The sequence below is a fragment of the Chrysemys picta genome, chromosome 1, assembly GCF_011386835.1.
Source record: "Chrysemys picta bellii isolate R12L10 chromosome 1, ASM1138683v2, whole genome shotgun sequence".
Lineage (NCBI taxonomy): Eukaryota > Metazoa > Chordata > Testudines > Emydidae > Chrysemys > Chrysemys picta.
The window spans coordinates 43972482-43990618 of NC_088791.1; the positions used below are offsets into that span (position 1 = coordinate 43972482).

At 39.7% G+C, this 18137-nt stretch overlaps 1 protein-coding gene across 14 annotated transcripts in view; it reads left to right on the forward strand.

Moving 5' to 3' along the window:
• Positions 1-18137, forward strand: part of CADPS2 (calcium dependent secretion activator 2) — a 568361-nt gene that overhangs the window by 440542 nt on the left and 109682 nt on the right. For 9 of the 14 annotated variants that reach the window (XM_065555914.1, XM_065555920.1, XM_065555939.1 and 6 more), the window contains 2 exons: positions 2775-2898; positions 5797-5817. In XM_065555914.1, coding sequence (XP_065411986.1) covers positions 2775-2898; positions 5797-5817 — 145 coding nt within the window. The remainder of the gene's footprint in view (positions 1-2774; positions 2899-5796; positions 5818-18137) is intronic. The other 5 variants (XM_065555926.1, XM_065556004.1, XM_065555951.1 and 2 more) reach the window with 1 other exon arrangement.

Consider the following 18137-nt stretch of genomic DNA (forward strand, 5'->3'; position numbering starts at 1 on the left):
AAAAAACTCCATAAAATTGAAATAAACTCCCAGTAAGCGCAAAATTGAAGTCGATTTAAGAAGAAAAGGCGAAGGGCTAAAGTCAGCCAAATTGGCATGGAGAACTGGAAATAAACTCTGGTCCTACAAATCCCCTGCACTGGTCCATAGGAAGGACAAGCAGTGTTAACAGCATCTATCCTCCCTTGGGAAAGAGGAGCTTTACATTTTAGAAAGGATTCCATAGGAGTGGGAGGCTACTGAGGGAATGAACTAAAACAAAGCATTGTGTGACCACCCAGGCAATACCCCAGGTTGTCTAACACTGCCCAGCATTTAGATAGGACCTGCCCCTGTAGCTCCACGCACAAAGTGGAAGTGGCAGCCATTTTGTGCCACTAAAACATTCCCTTGGCAGATTTTCTGTCTTGGAAGCCCTCTGCCAGACTCTATACCCAGTGGTGAGTCTGATTCTATATATTCATTTTGTTTTAAAATTAATTTCATGTACTATTTTACCATATGTTTAGAAATCTGTTATGTGAAAGCAGCATTACAATTTGTGTTGCTGCAGAATATACATTTGCATGTGCAAGTGCCAGCTTTGCATGCATAACTGGGACCCCAGGCTTTTTTTATACCGTACTTACTTTTGAAAAATCTGGATCATGCTGTCTAGTGTAGATGCTTTGATTAAAGATCAAGTCTAGAATAAACGTAATCATGTAAAATCAGAACTGAATTTTGGTCACAGCTAACTACAGGCAGCAAAGTGCAAATAAGAAAATTTTAAATCACAAAATTAAGAGATGCAACTGAAACATTAAAGCAATTTTTTAGCTTTGTTGGATTATTAAATATATTAAATATAGAGACTGGAGGATATCAGACTCCCTTAGTATTATCTTCAAGGGAGATATAAATATCTAGATTTACATATTAAATTCTCCATGACCAATTCACCTCATTTATAAGTCTTGATTTTTCAAATCTGTATTTAAATTTTAGTCAGTAATTAAGTGTGTATAAGAAAAATCTTTAATTTCTTCAAATGCCTACATTTGTCCACACATTGAAAAATGTAAATAGTTCTTTTCTGTATTTTTTGTACATATTTTATTTATATTTTAAGCTACTAAAAGCCAACATACCTGTAAAGATTGAGTGACATTGAAGTCACTGGCAAAGCTTCCATTGTCTGTCCACGCCAGAAGAGACAGAAGGCCATGGATGTGGTTTAAGTAGGCTACAGTTTTATTCACTTATAATATCTGGAAGTACCCTGCAATAAATTGTACAGTGCAGAGAGCAGACGTTGGCTCCCTGCTGATCCAAACATAGGAGCTCCAACCCCCCTTCCTCTGCTTCGTTAAAGTGGGTCAAGAAAAGGAGGGGGGTCTCAATGATGAGATGTATGAGACCCAAACCTCCATTACTCAGCTCCCATAAGGGATGCTTTCCTGCAAATCTTTTTCCAGTCCATTTTATCCAATAATTGTATCCTATTTATACCAAGTACCTGCACTGGTCATCCACCACAAGTTTTATGAATTAAGTTGCGATATTATAACATAACCTCCTTACCCTACCCCACCTGGTCCCAGACCAGCAATGGAGAAGGCATAAAAACCCAAGCCACTCCGGCCACTTTGACAGTGAGGGAAAAATTCCTTCCCAACCTTCAAAGGAAAAGGGGCAACTACCACAATACCCACAGCAGCTCAACACAGAACCTGGTCCTTTTGCCAGCTTCAAGGGAAGTGGGGAGAGAGAATGGGCTTCCAGCCTAATCAGGGTAAAGAGGGTCTCTCCATGACTACCTAGGCTATAAATACCTGCACCACTCTTCTGGGTCAGCAAGAAGGGCAGTGCAGTGACCTTGTCCTGACATGGCCCCATCTGCTTTCTACCCTTCCTGTCCATCCCTGTAAACTTCCCCCTTCTTCCAATCCACTGTCAGGGAGCCCTTAAAGGGACAATGCTCCTTTTCTTCCAGCTAGCCAGACAAAGACCCACTCTCATAAAGGTTGCAGTGGATATGTTAACTTCAAAAGGGATCAGGATTTCATCCTCAGTCAATTTTATCTTGGTTACTAATTTTAAATGCTGGAAGACTAGTCTCCTTTAATTTTTTTTTAAAGTGTCGCAATTTTTTTGAAAGGCTGTTTATGATCTACTCTTCTACTGCTTCAAAAATTCAATGGAAGTCTGGTACTTGTGCTGCCTAAAATAGCTAATTCTTTTTCACCAATGAGACCCGCTTAATTTTAATAAGCATATGCAGGAGGAAGAACAATCAGGAATGGCAAGTCTTGATGCTGTGCTCTTCCAATATTTTTTTTCATCTGTCAGTGAGTGTTATGCTCATGAAATTGTTGGATGCATTTCACTGGCAAAGGCTTAGCATAGCACAGATAAGTGCTCCGCAAATTTCGCTACTCGCATCTCTAGCTGTGTACCTTAATCTAACCTTCAACACTTCTGGTATTCCAGTCTTGGTTCTTGCTAGAACAGAAACCGACAATCATGATGAGTGGTGCCACACTGGAGGGGTGGTCTTTTAATGTGCATAAATGAGAACAAAAATGAAACCATCAAATTAATGCAACATAAACCAGGGTTTGAACTCAAATCTTCAGAGCTAGTTTATTAACCAACTGTTATCTACTGAAATGCCTCTTTGATTTCTGCATTTATTAGCAAATCTAAAATAGCCACTAGCGTACATTCAGATTTTTCTCTTGGGCTTTAGGCAATGTGTGTAACCAATGTGTCTATGTTTGTCTCTGGGATAGGTTTTAATGAAAGATATTGCCACTCCCATACCAGCAGAAGAGGTGAAGAAAGTGGTTAGAAAATGTCTGGAGAAAGCTGCCTTGATCAATTACACACGACTTACAGAATATGCCAAAATAGAAGGTTAGTACAGTGATCAACTGCCAAAGTGGCTGTAAAAGCCAGCAATGCCTATTAACTGAATATTCCGTGAGCAGCCTTTTCCCTTTCCTGAGCAAACCTGTACCACAGCAAGGGGAAATGTCTCATTAAAATCTCAGCTGGTGAACTATAGAGCTTTTTCCTATTCATTGCTTTAATATGCCTCCTGGGACCCTGCTTGAATGAAAGATCCAGACTTCATGTTTAAGTTATCCTTTGTTCTTATTTGATTTTTCTTTAAGCCTAAAAGTGTGTTCATGGCTTATTTTTAATTTCTCTAAGTATTCCTGATAATTAAATTATTGGCAGTACATTCTTGCCATATCAGCAATAACAGTGCTCTGAAACTTGGAAACCAAGGTGATAGAGGCCTTAAGCAGACAAATAGATAACAGAGTAATTTTGTTTGTTGTTGTGATGTCTTATCATTGTCAGTCAGAAATGGAAAACTTACTGGTGGTATATATAGTGAGATGTAAAAGTAAACTGTTGAAATATCAATTATATTTAGATTATTTATAAATGCAGTAACAGAAATAAGCATTATTTCTCATGATGATCTGCACTTTTTCTTTATTTACAATTTGTGTATATTTGGGGTAATGAGATTCATCAGCATTGTTGCTAGTCATGGAGTAGTTTATGATGTGCAATGTTATTGTTCAACATAAAGCTTGTATTTCAGTAAGTCATAACATTGGGAAAAGTTTATGAAGCCATAAATGCAATAAAATTATTTTCAGAAAGCATAAAATAGTGTACCAGTCATCAGTACAGAGTTAACTTTAGGATTAGGAAAAAGGCATGAATCTCATTTTTAAAAAACATAGACAGTAGATGAGTTAGTTCAGCAGAAGAAAGACCATGACATATGCTTAAGAGTTACATGTTATTACTAAACATTAAAATCTGTTTTAATATAATTTGTAATAACATTCTGGAATTAAATACAGTAATGATATCAAAGCCCAGTGAAATGAAAGGAGGCCAATGTTTGTAGAAGTATTACACTTTTTTTATTTATTTTTTTTATTTTTTAACTCCAGCTCTGGTCAAACTCACTGACAAACATGAGTTAACCAATCTCATGAGTGATTAACCAAAAAAAAGCAAAAAAAAAAAAAGCTATTTCATCACTATAGCAACCAGTATTATATAACAGCAGTAACAACGTGAAGCGACCTTAGTAACCAGTTTATCATCATTAATTATGATATCACGTTGTGTTAAAGCAAGAAGGATGAATATTAGGGTTTTTTTTAAAATGAGAGAGCCAAGATACCTCTTCTCCCTTAGCTTTGATAGTATGCATATTCATAATTGGGACTTCTGCTGTTCAATAATCTTGAGCTTTTAGCAGAACTGTTAGAATAATAGGTATAAAAATTTAAAAAATAAATTAGACATCACCAAAGCCTGTAAAAGACTTAGAAACTTACTGATTTTAAGCTGGGTGTAGAAATAGTTTATTTACAATTAAAAAAAAATACAGCATTCAGATGTTCTGAATTTTATTCTGGAAAAGTGTGGGAATGCAATTCTCCTAAGGACCACATTCTGCACTTTAAACCAGACATATAGTTCCCACTGAAGTAAACAGGAATTCCATGCATAATTAGCTTGCTCTAAGTGCAAGGCATGTAATGGAAAGCCCCAGAAACAGAAGTCCATCTTTTAAATTTTCTTATACAAATACATAACATCAAGAAGACAATTTTTTTGAAGAACAAGAGAGAGTATACATGTCCTAAATCCCTATTGGCACCAAAATCTCATACGACAAATACCTTGTCCAATAGCTTGCATTGTGTCTCTTTAGATTGATAGCAATCCTGGTCTGTCTTCATGTACTGAAATGGAGTTCTGGGTCCCCATAACAATTAGTATTACTATTTTTATTTCTTGCTTACTCCCTGCATTGGACAGTGGGAAGCATCTAAGCATTATGTAACCTGCACAGCATTCATGGGTATTGGAACTGATGCTTAATCAATTAATATTTCCACAGTCAACAAACCAGCTTCAGTTAGTCAAACATCAGCCTACTCCATGTGCTCTAGTGGTTATATTGGCTACGTAAAATCAATAACAATGAAGGACAGAATAAAGCTACAAAGATGGTTATCATAACAATAGTAACATACAGTATTCTTATTCTGTGTTTTACTGTTTTTTCTCTCACCAATTTCCCAAGCATAATATGGGATGGATATGCAGGCTCAGTCTCTGGGCATGAACCAGAAAGAGAACTGTTCCTAAAATATAGTCAGATGGGAGTAGCAAATCAACAAGGACTACATGGAAAAACACATGCATTACACCCTCAATGGGAAAAGTCAGGTGATCTGTGAAAACTCAAACAGGACAATCTGGGATTAAGAAATATCCTGTAGTAGTTGAAATGAAAATGTACTATACATTTAAATACATGCTGAAAATAGAAAATACCATTATCAAAATTTCAACATGAGTTCAGCTTATTTTAATCCTCTTTCATTTCCCCATTTTTCTACCTCCTTTCCCCACATATCTCTTCATTACCAAAGAAGGAAGTCTGTTCAGAATATCATTATTAATGTTATCTATTTTTGGATGAATAGCATGTGATTAATTCATTTTTTGAATTGCTTAATGATATTGAATTTTAAAGCAAAATTTTCAGTGCCTGCTTTTTTTCTTAAACTGATTTGTGGTTGTCAGGTTTTTATTTGAAGAGCAACAAATGTAGTTTTCTGTATGCATACAGAAAAGTTGGTCAAAAATTTTAAATAGACGAGTGTTGAAATGCCTAATTTGATATTTGTTCTGCTTTGATGCGGTTAAATTAAGCACTGTATTTTTCTCTGATGGTGTCTTCATTTCTTTTTCCTTACACTTTAGCAACAGCAGAGAAGGATCCAGGTGATTACTATTTGTGTGTATGCATGATTGTACCATTGCTTTCAGTGTATTATATTTAAGTTAATTTAGTTTATTAATTTATTTAAACAATCCCAGCATTTGGACCAGAACACAATAAAATATTACAATTAAAGTTGTGCTTGGAGTATAGTCCGTGCATTGTTTGCCTATAGTGAAACATACATATGATGTGTATTATTTATTAACAATCTAGATAATTGTAAAATTCTGTAATTTCTGGAGTTTGACATAGTTTAGAGGATAATATTTTCATCACATTCTTCAAACAGAACATTTTGTTTAATTTGAAAAATATACACAGAGGAATTAATTAATGGCTTCTTTGGGTTTTTTTAATTGACTAAATTTATAATTAAAGAGACATTGTTAAATTACTTGAGACCCAAACTTTAGGTTCTTTGAGTATAAGCTTTTATGAAACATAATGGGCTAAATCCTGAATTTGGCCCTCTGTTTTTACTCAGGTTTTACTCCATTGAAAGTAATAGAAGATGTCCTGAGTAAGGACCTTAATGTTTGGCCCCATGTAAATGTAATTGTTTCCAATAAAACTTTAAGAAATAGGAGGAAAGATTAGTGGCAAAAAATTGTTTAAATGGAAAATATTCTCTTACATTGTTTGCAATTGAAACATGACAATATCCTTCTAATGTATGAGAATCAGAAAGTGAAATTTATTAAAAACTACAGTGAAATTGACTGTCTTATTTTCATTGGTCCATGTGAACTCTCTATATACTGGTGTTTTCTGCAGTGTCCATTACCACCCCAATGGGTGCTCCATGGAGTCTTCTGCTGTCCGCTTTGCCCAGTTTGTTTGTTTGGTGTATGCGCACGCGCGCACGCACACACACACACACACTGCATGCCCTAAAAATGGTCAGATTGGATTAGCTTAATCTCCTTTCGAAGCTAGTTCCACCGTCAAATGCTCTCAGTAAAATAGCTAAGATGCCTTATTTCTGTCTCACATTTCATTCGGATCTTTGTAAACTGCATTGGTACGGAGGAGAGCAGCTGTCTTGAGAGGTCACAGATGGAGATGTGGTTGCTGATATACCAGGGTCCTGACCTATTGATGGCTTTTAAGATCAGGACCAGGAACTTGAACTAGCAACAGAAATCTTGCTCAGTCACTCTCCTATTGGGAAGGGAGAAAGGCCATGATTATTACCTAGATAAAATGGTGGAATAAAAATGTTTGTTAAATCTTCAGTGTTCACTCCTAGTCTAAAAATGAGGCTCAGTGTATATCTGGATAGGAGTATGGTGCTGCCAACTCTTGCGATTTTATCATGAATCTTGTATATTCTGCATTTTTTCTTAAAGGTCCAGCTCCTAGAGTTATGCAGTTTTCTTCTAATCCAGTTTTCATTTAAAAAAAGGAAAAATAAAGTAAAATTTCTAGTGCTCACGGCTATAGAGAAAGGCTTGAAAATACAAACCATAAAGGCTCAAAACCACCAGAAGGGAAATAGAACCCAAAATGTGTATTTTTAAAAAAATCAAAAATGGTAAGCTGAACTCATGATTTTTGGGGGCCTCAGTCATGGTTTTTTGAATACTTAGGGTTGCCAATATTGGGTGTGGGCTTGCCTATGAGGAAAATATGGCTACCGTGACGTACCAAAGAACAGATGCTATGGTAATCGTAGTTCTATTTATGTGGACACTAATTTCCCCAAGCACGATTAATCTTGGGGATTCTGGCAGCATGATGAATAGTGGGTCTGTCTGTTCCTCTAGGAACTCAGGAGAGTCCTCCTCTGGACTGTAGCCTCTTGGTGTCTTAGGTTTCTCTGCCTTGCAGACCAAATTTTGTTTCTGGATTGGGGCATCTAAGACTGAAGCAGAACAGGACTGATGTTTTGCCTCCCTTTGTCTTTCGCTATGTCTGCACCGGAGCACGTATTCAAGTACAGGACTGTGTACATGCTCACACATGCTTCCCAAACCCATTCCAAGTGTCTACATTATGCTGTGCTGCACATGGATATAACACTGTGTACACATGTATACATGTGTCCACATTGCTGCTGCTGTTACATGTCTCAAGAGACCAGGTTATAGGTGGTTGGGCCTAATGGTCGGAGCAGGAGTCAGGCCTAATGGTTGGAGTCTGAATGGCAGAGCCAAGGATTGAGACAGAGTTGGAGCTGAGGGTCAGAACCAGATTACCTGGAGTCAAGGAAGGCAGAAGCAGGGCTGGTTCCCAGACAGGAGCGAGGTTGGGACAGGACTGGAACAAGGCCGGGACAGGGCAGGATCTAGGCTGAAATGAGGCAGGAGCAAGGCAGGAGCAGGGCTTGGTGTGAGCACAGGGAGGCAGAGAATCTGCTGGCGTGTGCGTTGAGCAGCCACTCATCCTCTGCAGCTGTTGGGCTTAAGAACAAGCTAACTGACTGCCTTAGCCAATCAGGTGGTTGTGCTGTAGCCTAGCAGTGCTTATTGGCTGCCTGACAACTAGGCAAGTGCATCTGCAGGTCCTCATTCCTGACAATATGACATTAGCACTACCATTTTGGGCAGTATCCTAGAGTTTTGTGTCTCAGAGGGAGACACTCTAGGAACCGCTTTACTGTGTGCTGTTGGTACTGTCCCCTGCCATCACACATTTGCTGATGGCAGTTTCTGATCACTGTTATTCCCTGCCAAACTGGGTGGAAGATATGCAGCAAAGGCATGATGATTTGGTTCTGCTCCTGCTCTGTATTGTGGGACAAATAGTTATGCAGTAGAGTAGGCACTTGGTGAGGTATTGGATGGAATTTGGGCAGAACTTTCTGACAAGTCGAAGATGGCTGACCTTGAGAGTCAATGACAATTTATTCAGCTTACATGGTGTAGCTATAGTGAATGCTGGTATTACCATACTGTACCTTTGGGTCTACTGTCATTTCTGGTTCAGAAGAAGCAGCACCGTGTGGTGGAGTCAGATTGTTTTGGAAACCTGGGATGACCAGCAGTGGCTTCAAAACTTCCCAGTGAGGAAGCAGATTTTCATGGAACTATGTGAAGCACTTGCACCAAACTTCCAGCACCAGAACACTCGATTCAGGAAAGCCATGCCGGTCCAGAAGTGGGTGGCTATTGCCCGGTGGAAGCTGGCAACACCAGACATCTGTGGGTCCATTGCAAACCACTTTGGGGCAGGAAAATCCATCATTGGGGTTGTGGTTTTTCATGTTTGCAAGGCAATTAGCACTGTGATCTAGCCAGGGATGGTTACCATAAAAAAAGTTCCAGAAATAATAGCTGGGTTTGAGAATATGAAGTTTCCAAACTCTATGTGGACCATTGGTGGCACCCACATCCCAGTAATTTGCCCACCACAAGGGGCAAGTGAGTATGTGAACCAAAAAAGTTACTATTCACTCATTTTGCAAGGCTTGGTGGACCACAGAGGCAGATTCATGGATACCAACATAGGAAACGCTGGAAAGGTTCGTGATACCAAGGTGCTGAGGAGATTAAGATTGTACTTCAAAAAGGAAAAAGGGACTTTATATTGTTCTGCACGGTTTGTCTGTGCCCACTGTTATTTTGAGGGACCCTGCATACCTACTTCTAACTTGGCTCACGAAACCATACCCTGACATCAGTGACTCTGGAAAAAGATATTCAGTTACAAGCTCAGTGGTTGAAGAATGGTCATGGAATATGCATATGGTAGGCTGAAATCTTGTTGGCGATGCCTATATACCCATCTGGATGCCAGTTTGGCAAATCCTGCTTATATAATTGTCGCTTGCTGTGCACGCCATAACATTTGTGAGGGTAAAGGGGAGTGCTTCCATTCTGAGTATGCTCAGGATGAGTCTGGATTACAAACTCTGTATAGGCAGTCGGATCTCACCCACATACATGGTGGTTTTGGCTCCCAGCCAGCAAGGAAAATCCGGGATGACATATGTGCCCACATCTTGAAACAGCAGAGAGGCAGAGGATGACATTTGCCTGTGCCAAGGGACATCGTCACACCTTGTACAGCTGCTGGAAATGCACATGAGGGAACATTGACAGATACTTGTGGAACTACATAGCTTTGTAAAGGTTTTGTTCCCTTGTGTGGGATTTGGGGGGTGGGCACTTGGCAAGGTTCAGGGACTCCTATAGGCTCATAATTCCTCTCCTGGATGCTAGGGGAGGTGGTCTCTCTTGAGGGGTTTTGTCTCTCAGTGGATGGAGACATCTTGGGAGTCCTGCAGGCTCCATGTTCTCCTTGTGGTCACTTTTCTTGAAAGAGGGTCTCTGACTCAACAGCACCCTGGGCAGCACCTGGAGGAGGAGGAGAAAGTGGTGGTGGTTCATGGACAGGTGCAGTGGCCCTGATAGCAGGTGAGCCCCAAACCCTTTTGGCCACCAGTTCTGTGAGCATCTCCATTAGGGCATGCTCCTGTTCTCTGTGGTGCCTCTTGCTCCAGACACTGGTTCATCCGTGTCTCTTCCTGCTAAAGAGTCCGCTTCTCCCATGCTCTGAGGAATTCAAACTGCCTAGTTTCTCTTGTCCATCCTTATGAGCAACTCTTCCAGGGTCCTTCTCCGTCTGCCTCTGCTGTCTCTGGGGTGCTGCTCCTGCCCTCCTAGTGGAATTGTGTCCCTTGTGGGAGCTGAAGTCCCTGCCAGTTTAAAGAGAAGGATAGCTTTTTTTTTCCTTTGGAAGAAGCTGAAAAAAACCCCCAGCATAACATAACTTTGCTAAGGCCTCAATTTTGATATTTTTCAGCATTCCAGGAATGCAACTGTTAGACTATCCTTGGTTCTCAGGCAATGATTGCATCCTATGAGGAAGGAGCAGGGTATACTAATGGTAAGATACATTTACTACTATTTTTAAAAATGTTAAATTTTCATAGAGTCTCAAAGAGGGTGTAAGCGGGGTGGGGACATTTCCTTCCAGGGGCTGTTATTAGCTAGCAATTTCTGTTTTAAAGACTGGCTAACATTTGGAGAATATAGCAGTTTTCAAGGTACAAGAAAAGCAAAGAGAGGTGGCTTTCCAGTCCTGAGAAGAGATCCAGCAGTCATTGCCAGAGATGTTTCTGCTAATGGTCATCTTGCTATATATTGCTGAATGGGCAGCTGTGAAGGTGGACCAAGCAGATTTGCACTGCCATTTAACTTCAAGACCCAGCTGAAGGTTCTGCCACACCAGAAATTTGCTGAAATATGCTTACAGGAGTGGGAGGCAATTCAACTGGAAATAGACTCTATTCTCATCTAGCATATGAAGTTTACATGCAAAGGGAGATATGAACCATGAACACTGTCCACCTACCTCCAACCCTCAGCATCACCTGAAAATCCTGCCCCTGTGCCTGTCTAAGTGAAATAGAGAAAGAAAGAGAGACATCCCAACTTTATTTGGTTCCCTGAAGTTTGAGATCAGCACAAGCCCCTCGCCTCTCTATTGCAAAGAGACACCACACTGTGTTTATCCAACTGCCAAACTGGTTCCTCTCCCACCTGACTCGTGCAGCAGGGCTTGGTGTGGCAAGGGGCCAAACACCATGGATGGACATGGGTAATTATGTAATCTTCCAAGGGAGAAAGGATCGCTGTGAGTAACTTTTCCTCAGACAACCAGTGTTCCCTTCCCCTTCCCAGACTTAAGCCTCCCTCCACCTCAACCCTCACTCTCCCATTGCATGTGGCTCTTGTTTGTAAGGGGACAGTAATACTGGGGGAAGGGAGAGGCACTGAAACTGTAATCCTCCAAGGGACAAAGACAACTGGGACTAACTTTAGACAACCAACTATAAGTTTTCTGCAGTTGTCCCATCCCCAGCCTGGACCTTTCTAGCCTTCCACCTCTCTTCCCCCAGTGCATGTGGACACTCACCATCACTGCCTGACTGCTGGCTGAGAAATGCACAGAAACCAGGGCACAATGATTTTTCATTAACAATCTGTTTTTAAGACATAGCTTCAGCCAAATGCATAATAGTGGAAACCAATAAAACCATTGCTTTATAGCTGTCTTGCTTGCGGACCATTTTGGGATCGAGCGGCGCAGGGGCAGGATAGAGGGGGGAAAGTCAGTGGAGTCTGGTAAGGGGATGGGAGTGGCAATGCCATGGCTTCAGCACTGCAGTTCAAACTCTCAGAAACATAGCAATGCACGACATATTACCCAGAGAGGAAAAGTGCACAGTACTTCAAATGCCCTGGATCTTAAAATCAGGAATTTAGCACCAGAGCAAGAGGAGATATTGGTGGGGGGGAATTGTAACTTACCCGTCTTGATTCCGGTTGCTACTGTGTTTTGGGGGCCTCCTTGGGTTTGTAAGGGGGCTTTCTCAACTGGCTGCTGTGGGTAGAGGTGCAGAATCACATGCTTCTCATCCTCTGGCTCTTCAGGGCATTCTCCATGGTCCCTGCTGCCTCCTCACTCTGGCCCTCATCGGCATCGTGTTGGACATTGAGGTCAGCAGGGTTCAGGAGGGAATCATGAGCCACTTCAGGCTCTGTACTGGGAGCCTCTGACAGCACCAGATCAAGCTCTTCATAGAAGGGGTGTGTGCGACAAGCCCTCCTGGTACGACCATTGGAATCTTTTGCTGTCCTATACAGGAGCCTCGTGCTTGATGCGTTCCCAGCACTGGGCCAGAGTCCACTGTATACCCACCTTCTCCAGCCTCCATGAAATTTCCCAATACAGCTGTGTTCCACCACTGCAGGCAAAGTTGTGGAGGACAATGTATTCTGACTACATGTTGATCAGCACCCGTGTGTGGTCTATGGGCCAGATGGCTGCTGTTGGAGCAGGATTCATGTTCACCTGTAATGATCTGTAAAGAGTGCAGTGGAAATCTGTTCTGATATGGTCAGTGCAGCTTGCTCCTACTGGTGACGGGGGGGAGGAACCTTCATAGATTTGGTAAGGGTCAGGAAGAAAAGTGTTCAGTGCACTTTAGAAATGGGGATAGAGGACTATTGAAACTTGAGACACATTACACGCCGCTTAGCCCCATCCACACTGAAAACTGGCATGGGTACGGGCTGTGCCACACCCCTCAGGAATGCTAGCTCACTCGCCCTGTGCTGGCCTTCAGACATGTGCTTCTGGGGTTTAGGTGTGGACGATAGGGGAGTTATGGTACAGGAATGGGCATGTGTATAGCCACCGTGTACCTTTTGTTTTGGTTAGTTCTGGAATCAATCTTAGTTTGTGTTGTACTGAATAGCCTTTTGGGACTAGCTGGACTAGAACATGTTTGAAGTGTCATTAAATCATGTCTCAGTGATGCAGACAAGTTTGGGTGTTCTGTCTAAAATCGGAGGATGTTCAGTGCTGGATTTATTGACAGCTGATCTCACATTCATCAGCAGATGGTTGTGTCTGCAATTTGCGAGGGAGGGAGGTCTTCAGGTTCCACTCTCTTGAAGGTTCCTGTTCTCCATCAGCATAGCAGCTCTCTTGGGTGCCTTATGGTCAGGGAGTTGGCAATATGGCCTGTGAAAGAGAAGTGTTGGAGCATTAGTGTGTTTGACTAGTGGCCTGATGTATGTGAGGGCATTTTCTGTGTGCATGTGTGCCTTTTGGTGACTTTTTATTACATATATGTACAGTACCTAGCACAATAGAACCTTGATCCTTGGAGCCTTGAGGTACCACTGCAATATCAATTATATCAGCAACAGTGTGGGGGTTGCCTTGGTGATGTTCCCAGGATGAGGTCACTTTCCATTTGAGAAGAAGGCTCAGATGGTGATGGAAGGCTGTGTGAAGATGACTCTGGCTGGGGCTTCCTCTTGATGCTAGTGATGGAGTGAGGAAGAAAGCTGCTATGAAGTTCTCCCTTCCCTTGGGGAGTAGAGGTTTCTGTAGTGAGTAAACAAACAGCATACTGTATATGGTGAAAATTAAATTAGATTTTAAAATTCTTTCAATGTTTATACTGTACACGCCAGTTCTTCATAGACTCATAGACATTAAGGTCAGAAGGGACCATTTTGATCATCTGGTCTGACCCCCTGCATGCTGCAGGCCACAAAACCGTCCCTACCCCTTCCCTTGACTCTGCTGTTGAAGTCCCCAAATCCTGTGTTTTAGTGACTTCAATTGGCAGAGAACCCTCCTGCTAGCGATCCCTGCCCCATGCTGCGGAGGAAGGCGAAAAACCTCCAGGACCTCAACCAATCTACCCTGGAGGAAAATTCCTTCCCGACCCCAAATATGGCGATCAGTAAATCCCCGAGCATGCCCAAAATTTCCATTGACTTCTGTGGAAATTTTGGGTTCCCAGGAGATGCAAGATCTTTTCTTCAAGTTGTTACAAACAAGTAAGGACGTGTGTGTGTGTGTGTGTGTGTGTGTGTGTGTGTGTACACATTATATATTGTACATACATCTATTTTATAATTATATTTTATAACATATAATGTGTATGTTTGTACACACACACACGTACAAAGATTTCCTTACCTCTTTGTAACAGCAACTTTATGTCTATATATAAATATATATATAAAAAATATGTACGGTTATTACTGACCAACTGATTTCTAATTTTAAGTGAGGAATATAGAAAAATAGTACAAATAATTAAAAGTACTGAGCAGCCTGCAGCACAATAGCAGTGGTGACAAGTTACACATAGTAGTTATATGATTAGAATGTGTTTATAGAGTGAATCCTTATGCCTTTGTTTTACTCCTCTTTGCTGTACACCATTATGGTATATGTTGTTTGTTTTAAAGCCATATTTTCTTATCTGCACCACAGACGTACTGCTCTTACTTCTTATTCCTGCAACCATTGATATGAGCAATGTAAAATAATGAAACGGAGGGAATGGAGAATAGTACAGGAATTGACTGAAATTATATGGTGTGTTTATTTCTTCATTTTTTCTTTGTTATTTTTGTGTTTATCCCTCACTTTGGGTTTTTTTGCACACTTTAAAATAAGTCTATTATCATCCAGCTAAGTCTTAGAGGATAGAGAATCTGTTCTTTGGATGCACTGGCAAGTGAATATATTGTGGAATGAATATGAATAAAGCCCTTTGCTAAGAGTGAGAAAAGAGTGATGCACAATGTTAGAAAGATCAATATTTTATTTTTCAGTTATATTTATAATTTAAATGCATAATTAAATTCACTTTTTTACAAAAAGGGTAGCTGTAAATAAATCAGACAATTCACAGGAATGGGTAAAATGACAATAAATACATTGTGAGGAAAAAGCTTTTGGATCCCGTGAAACACTTTTATCCAATGAAAATCACAAAAGGTCCCGAAAAAGATGCAAATACTAATGGTTCTTGCGTATCTTAATTCTAGATAGACAAATAGGGCCTGCTCCTATTGTAGTGAATGACCAAACTGCCGTTCACTTCAATGAAAACATGACTGGACCCATAATGTGTATTGGATTTATCCATAACATTGTATCTGACATTGTAGCTGAAGACAAGGGAAGACTATCTCTTAGTGATTATCACTGACCTCTTAACTTATGCAATAGATTTTGTATATAGGATCTTGAAATGAAAAGGTGTCCTGAATAAAAGGTATACAGAGGTGAACATGCAAATTCTTTGTGTTGTGAGAATCTGTTCTCAGCAGTGTGGTTGCCAGGTTCCCAGGTCTAACCCCCAAGTGCTCTCATTTCCATAGTGTCTCAATTGAACTAAATTCAAAGTGCTTTCCCAGAAGACCATAGTTAGGTTTTTGTTTTTTTGTTTTGTTTTGTCTTTTTAATGGAAGATGTGGTGTAAGCTGAATTTACATAGACAGGATTTGTTTGCAGTCTAGATGACATTTTGCTAAGCTCTCCTATGTTGTTGGATTATACAGAAAACTCTGTCTGAATAAAAATGAACATTTATAATAGCCAATATACCATGGAACTTACTTATACCATATGCCATTCTTTACAGCATGGGCTGCTGAAATTCTCATAGCTGTAGATAATCTGTTCAGGCCATATAATTGCCACATTACAGTGAAAATAGCAGCAACCTCCATATTAAGGATTTTTAACACTTCTCATTATAATTTTTTCTTCCAACCATTTTAAGGGCTCTAATGCCTCCATGGTTTGCAGCAGAGACTTAACATTTTGCTGAGAGATGGTCCTGGGATCAAACACACATTTTGCAATCCGCATGAAAATGTCATGTTTATGCACAAGCGGCTTTAATTCTGGCCTATCCTAACTTTTGAGTACTTGACTTTTTGCAACCGTAAAAACATTCTTCTAATGTAGCTTTTTTGTATGTAAATGTATATTTCTGAGGTAATTTTATGAATTGTCATATTAATAACCAGTAATATTTGGTATATAACTTGATATAAATTCTCTGTGTAGTAATAAACATATCTTTTTGATTAAGGTCTGAGGTATTAGATGAGTTTACTGTACTAGTTCATAAACAGGGAGCCCACTCCAATGAACAGTGTGTGGAAATGTGATCTTCTCCATTGCCTTTTTCCTCCCTTTCAACCGGCATGCTGGTTAGGAAGAAGATGTCCCCATTCACACACAATGAATAATGTTTTATTTACATTGTACTTATAATAAAGCAACCATTCATCACTTGCCCCATTTATTCTCCCTCCTCAGAAATGAATATTTTTGCCCATAAAGTTATTTAAAACAGGACTAGATTACAGGTAATAGACTCTACCCCCTAAATCACAGCTGCTCTTTCTGACTCAGAGGCTGGATAGGAGCTTTTAAAGTTAATTTTTAAAATAAATTACTCACCATTGGGAGTTGGGGAGGCTTAGCCTTTCTTATGAGTGCTACAAGGGTTGAGGATGTGGGACTAAGTTTCAAATGGTTGGGAAGCTGAAGGGGCCATATTTGTTATGGGTATGTGGATGTTTCTTGGGGATGCAGGAGCCAGTCAGACTGCAGAGATTTTCATGAAGTCTAGTTCTTTTATTCATTATATAAATTGGATCTGCCAATCAGATACCATTGTGATGGATGTTCTATAAGAACCTGAAGAGAATAAACTAGAAGAAAATCATACCAAAGGCTCCTATAGACTTTGCAGCTGTTCAAAAACATACCATATATATCATGCACATATTACTCTTCAGCCAGTCAAAGTGCTGAGGTCTGAAGTAAGTGTGAACCCCATGCTGTAGTGGGTCAGTAACGAAACAGCCTGTGTCTGCTTAATTTGAAATAAATTCACAGGTAATATATCATTAGAAACAAGTTTTCTAAAGGAAGGGAAACATGTAAATGCCCTCAAAGCTCACAAGGATCTATCTGAGGAAAAACAAGAACACTACAAACATTATTGAAATTGAGGAGGCAAGTAGAGAGTCACTTATGCATGTGGTGAGAGGGCTTCATGGTGATTTAAAGCTCTCGGTGCATGTTCATTTCACTGAATGAACAAAGAAAAATCAGTGACCTGCACAATCACATAACATCGTGTTGTTGGACTCTGATTACTATGCAATTAAATGAAAATCAAATGAGAACATAAGAAAACACTCTGATCTTCAGCTTATTCATATGGATCTAATGTTTTCTATGTTTATTTACACAGGGATTTATTCCATTGAAGTAAAATATTCTGTAGCCACCAGTGGAACAAAAGATTGACCCAGAACTAATCATTTAATTCTTTTTCCCTTTTGAAGATAAATTAAATTATAAAAGGAGAAAATTATAGAGCAGTAGTGTCAGTATTGCCAACCTCAAGCATTCAAAATTAGCTTAAAATTATGGGATTTTTAAAAATAATACATTTTGTATTCTTTTTTATTTACCTTTCAGTTTTTGAATCTTCAGGGTTCACATTTTGAAGTGTTTTCTTCAAAATCATGAGGCCTAGGAACTTTTTTTTAATTGGGAGCTGAGATCCTCATGATTTGCATGTGACTCCAGGAGCTGGGCTCTAAAGAAACAATGATAATTAAGTTTTTAATAGAATATTTTAAGATCCTTGATTTACAAAACCTATTTAACTCCTAAGTAATAGTTATGGAGTCACTGGTTACAGCTCAATAGTTAAGGTTAAGTTCCGTTTTTCTTTGTTTTGTAAAGAAAATGTAGTGTATCCTTCTTAGATGAATAGTCCTTACTCTTTCAGTACAGAATTAATTTTTTGAGAATGTACAAGAAAATCCATCAATTAGTTTGTGTTAAAACTAATTTAAAATTGGGTCCTTTAAGAAATTCAGCATCTATAGCAGTTTTTACTTGGTTCCAAATGATCTTAACAATTAAATAACAGAGACACTTCAGACTTTCCAGATAGTTAAAATTAAATGAAGTCTTTTGAATAAACTATATTTGAAGAAATTAGGCTGAGATTAAGCTAAGA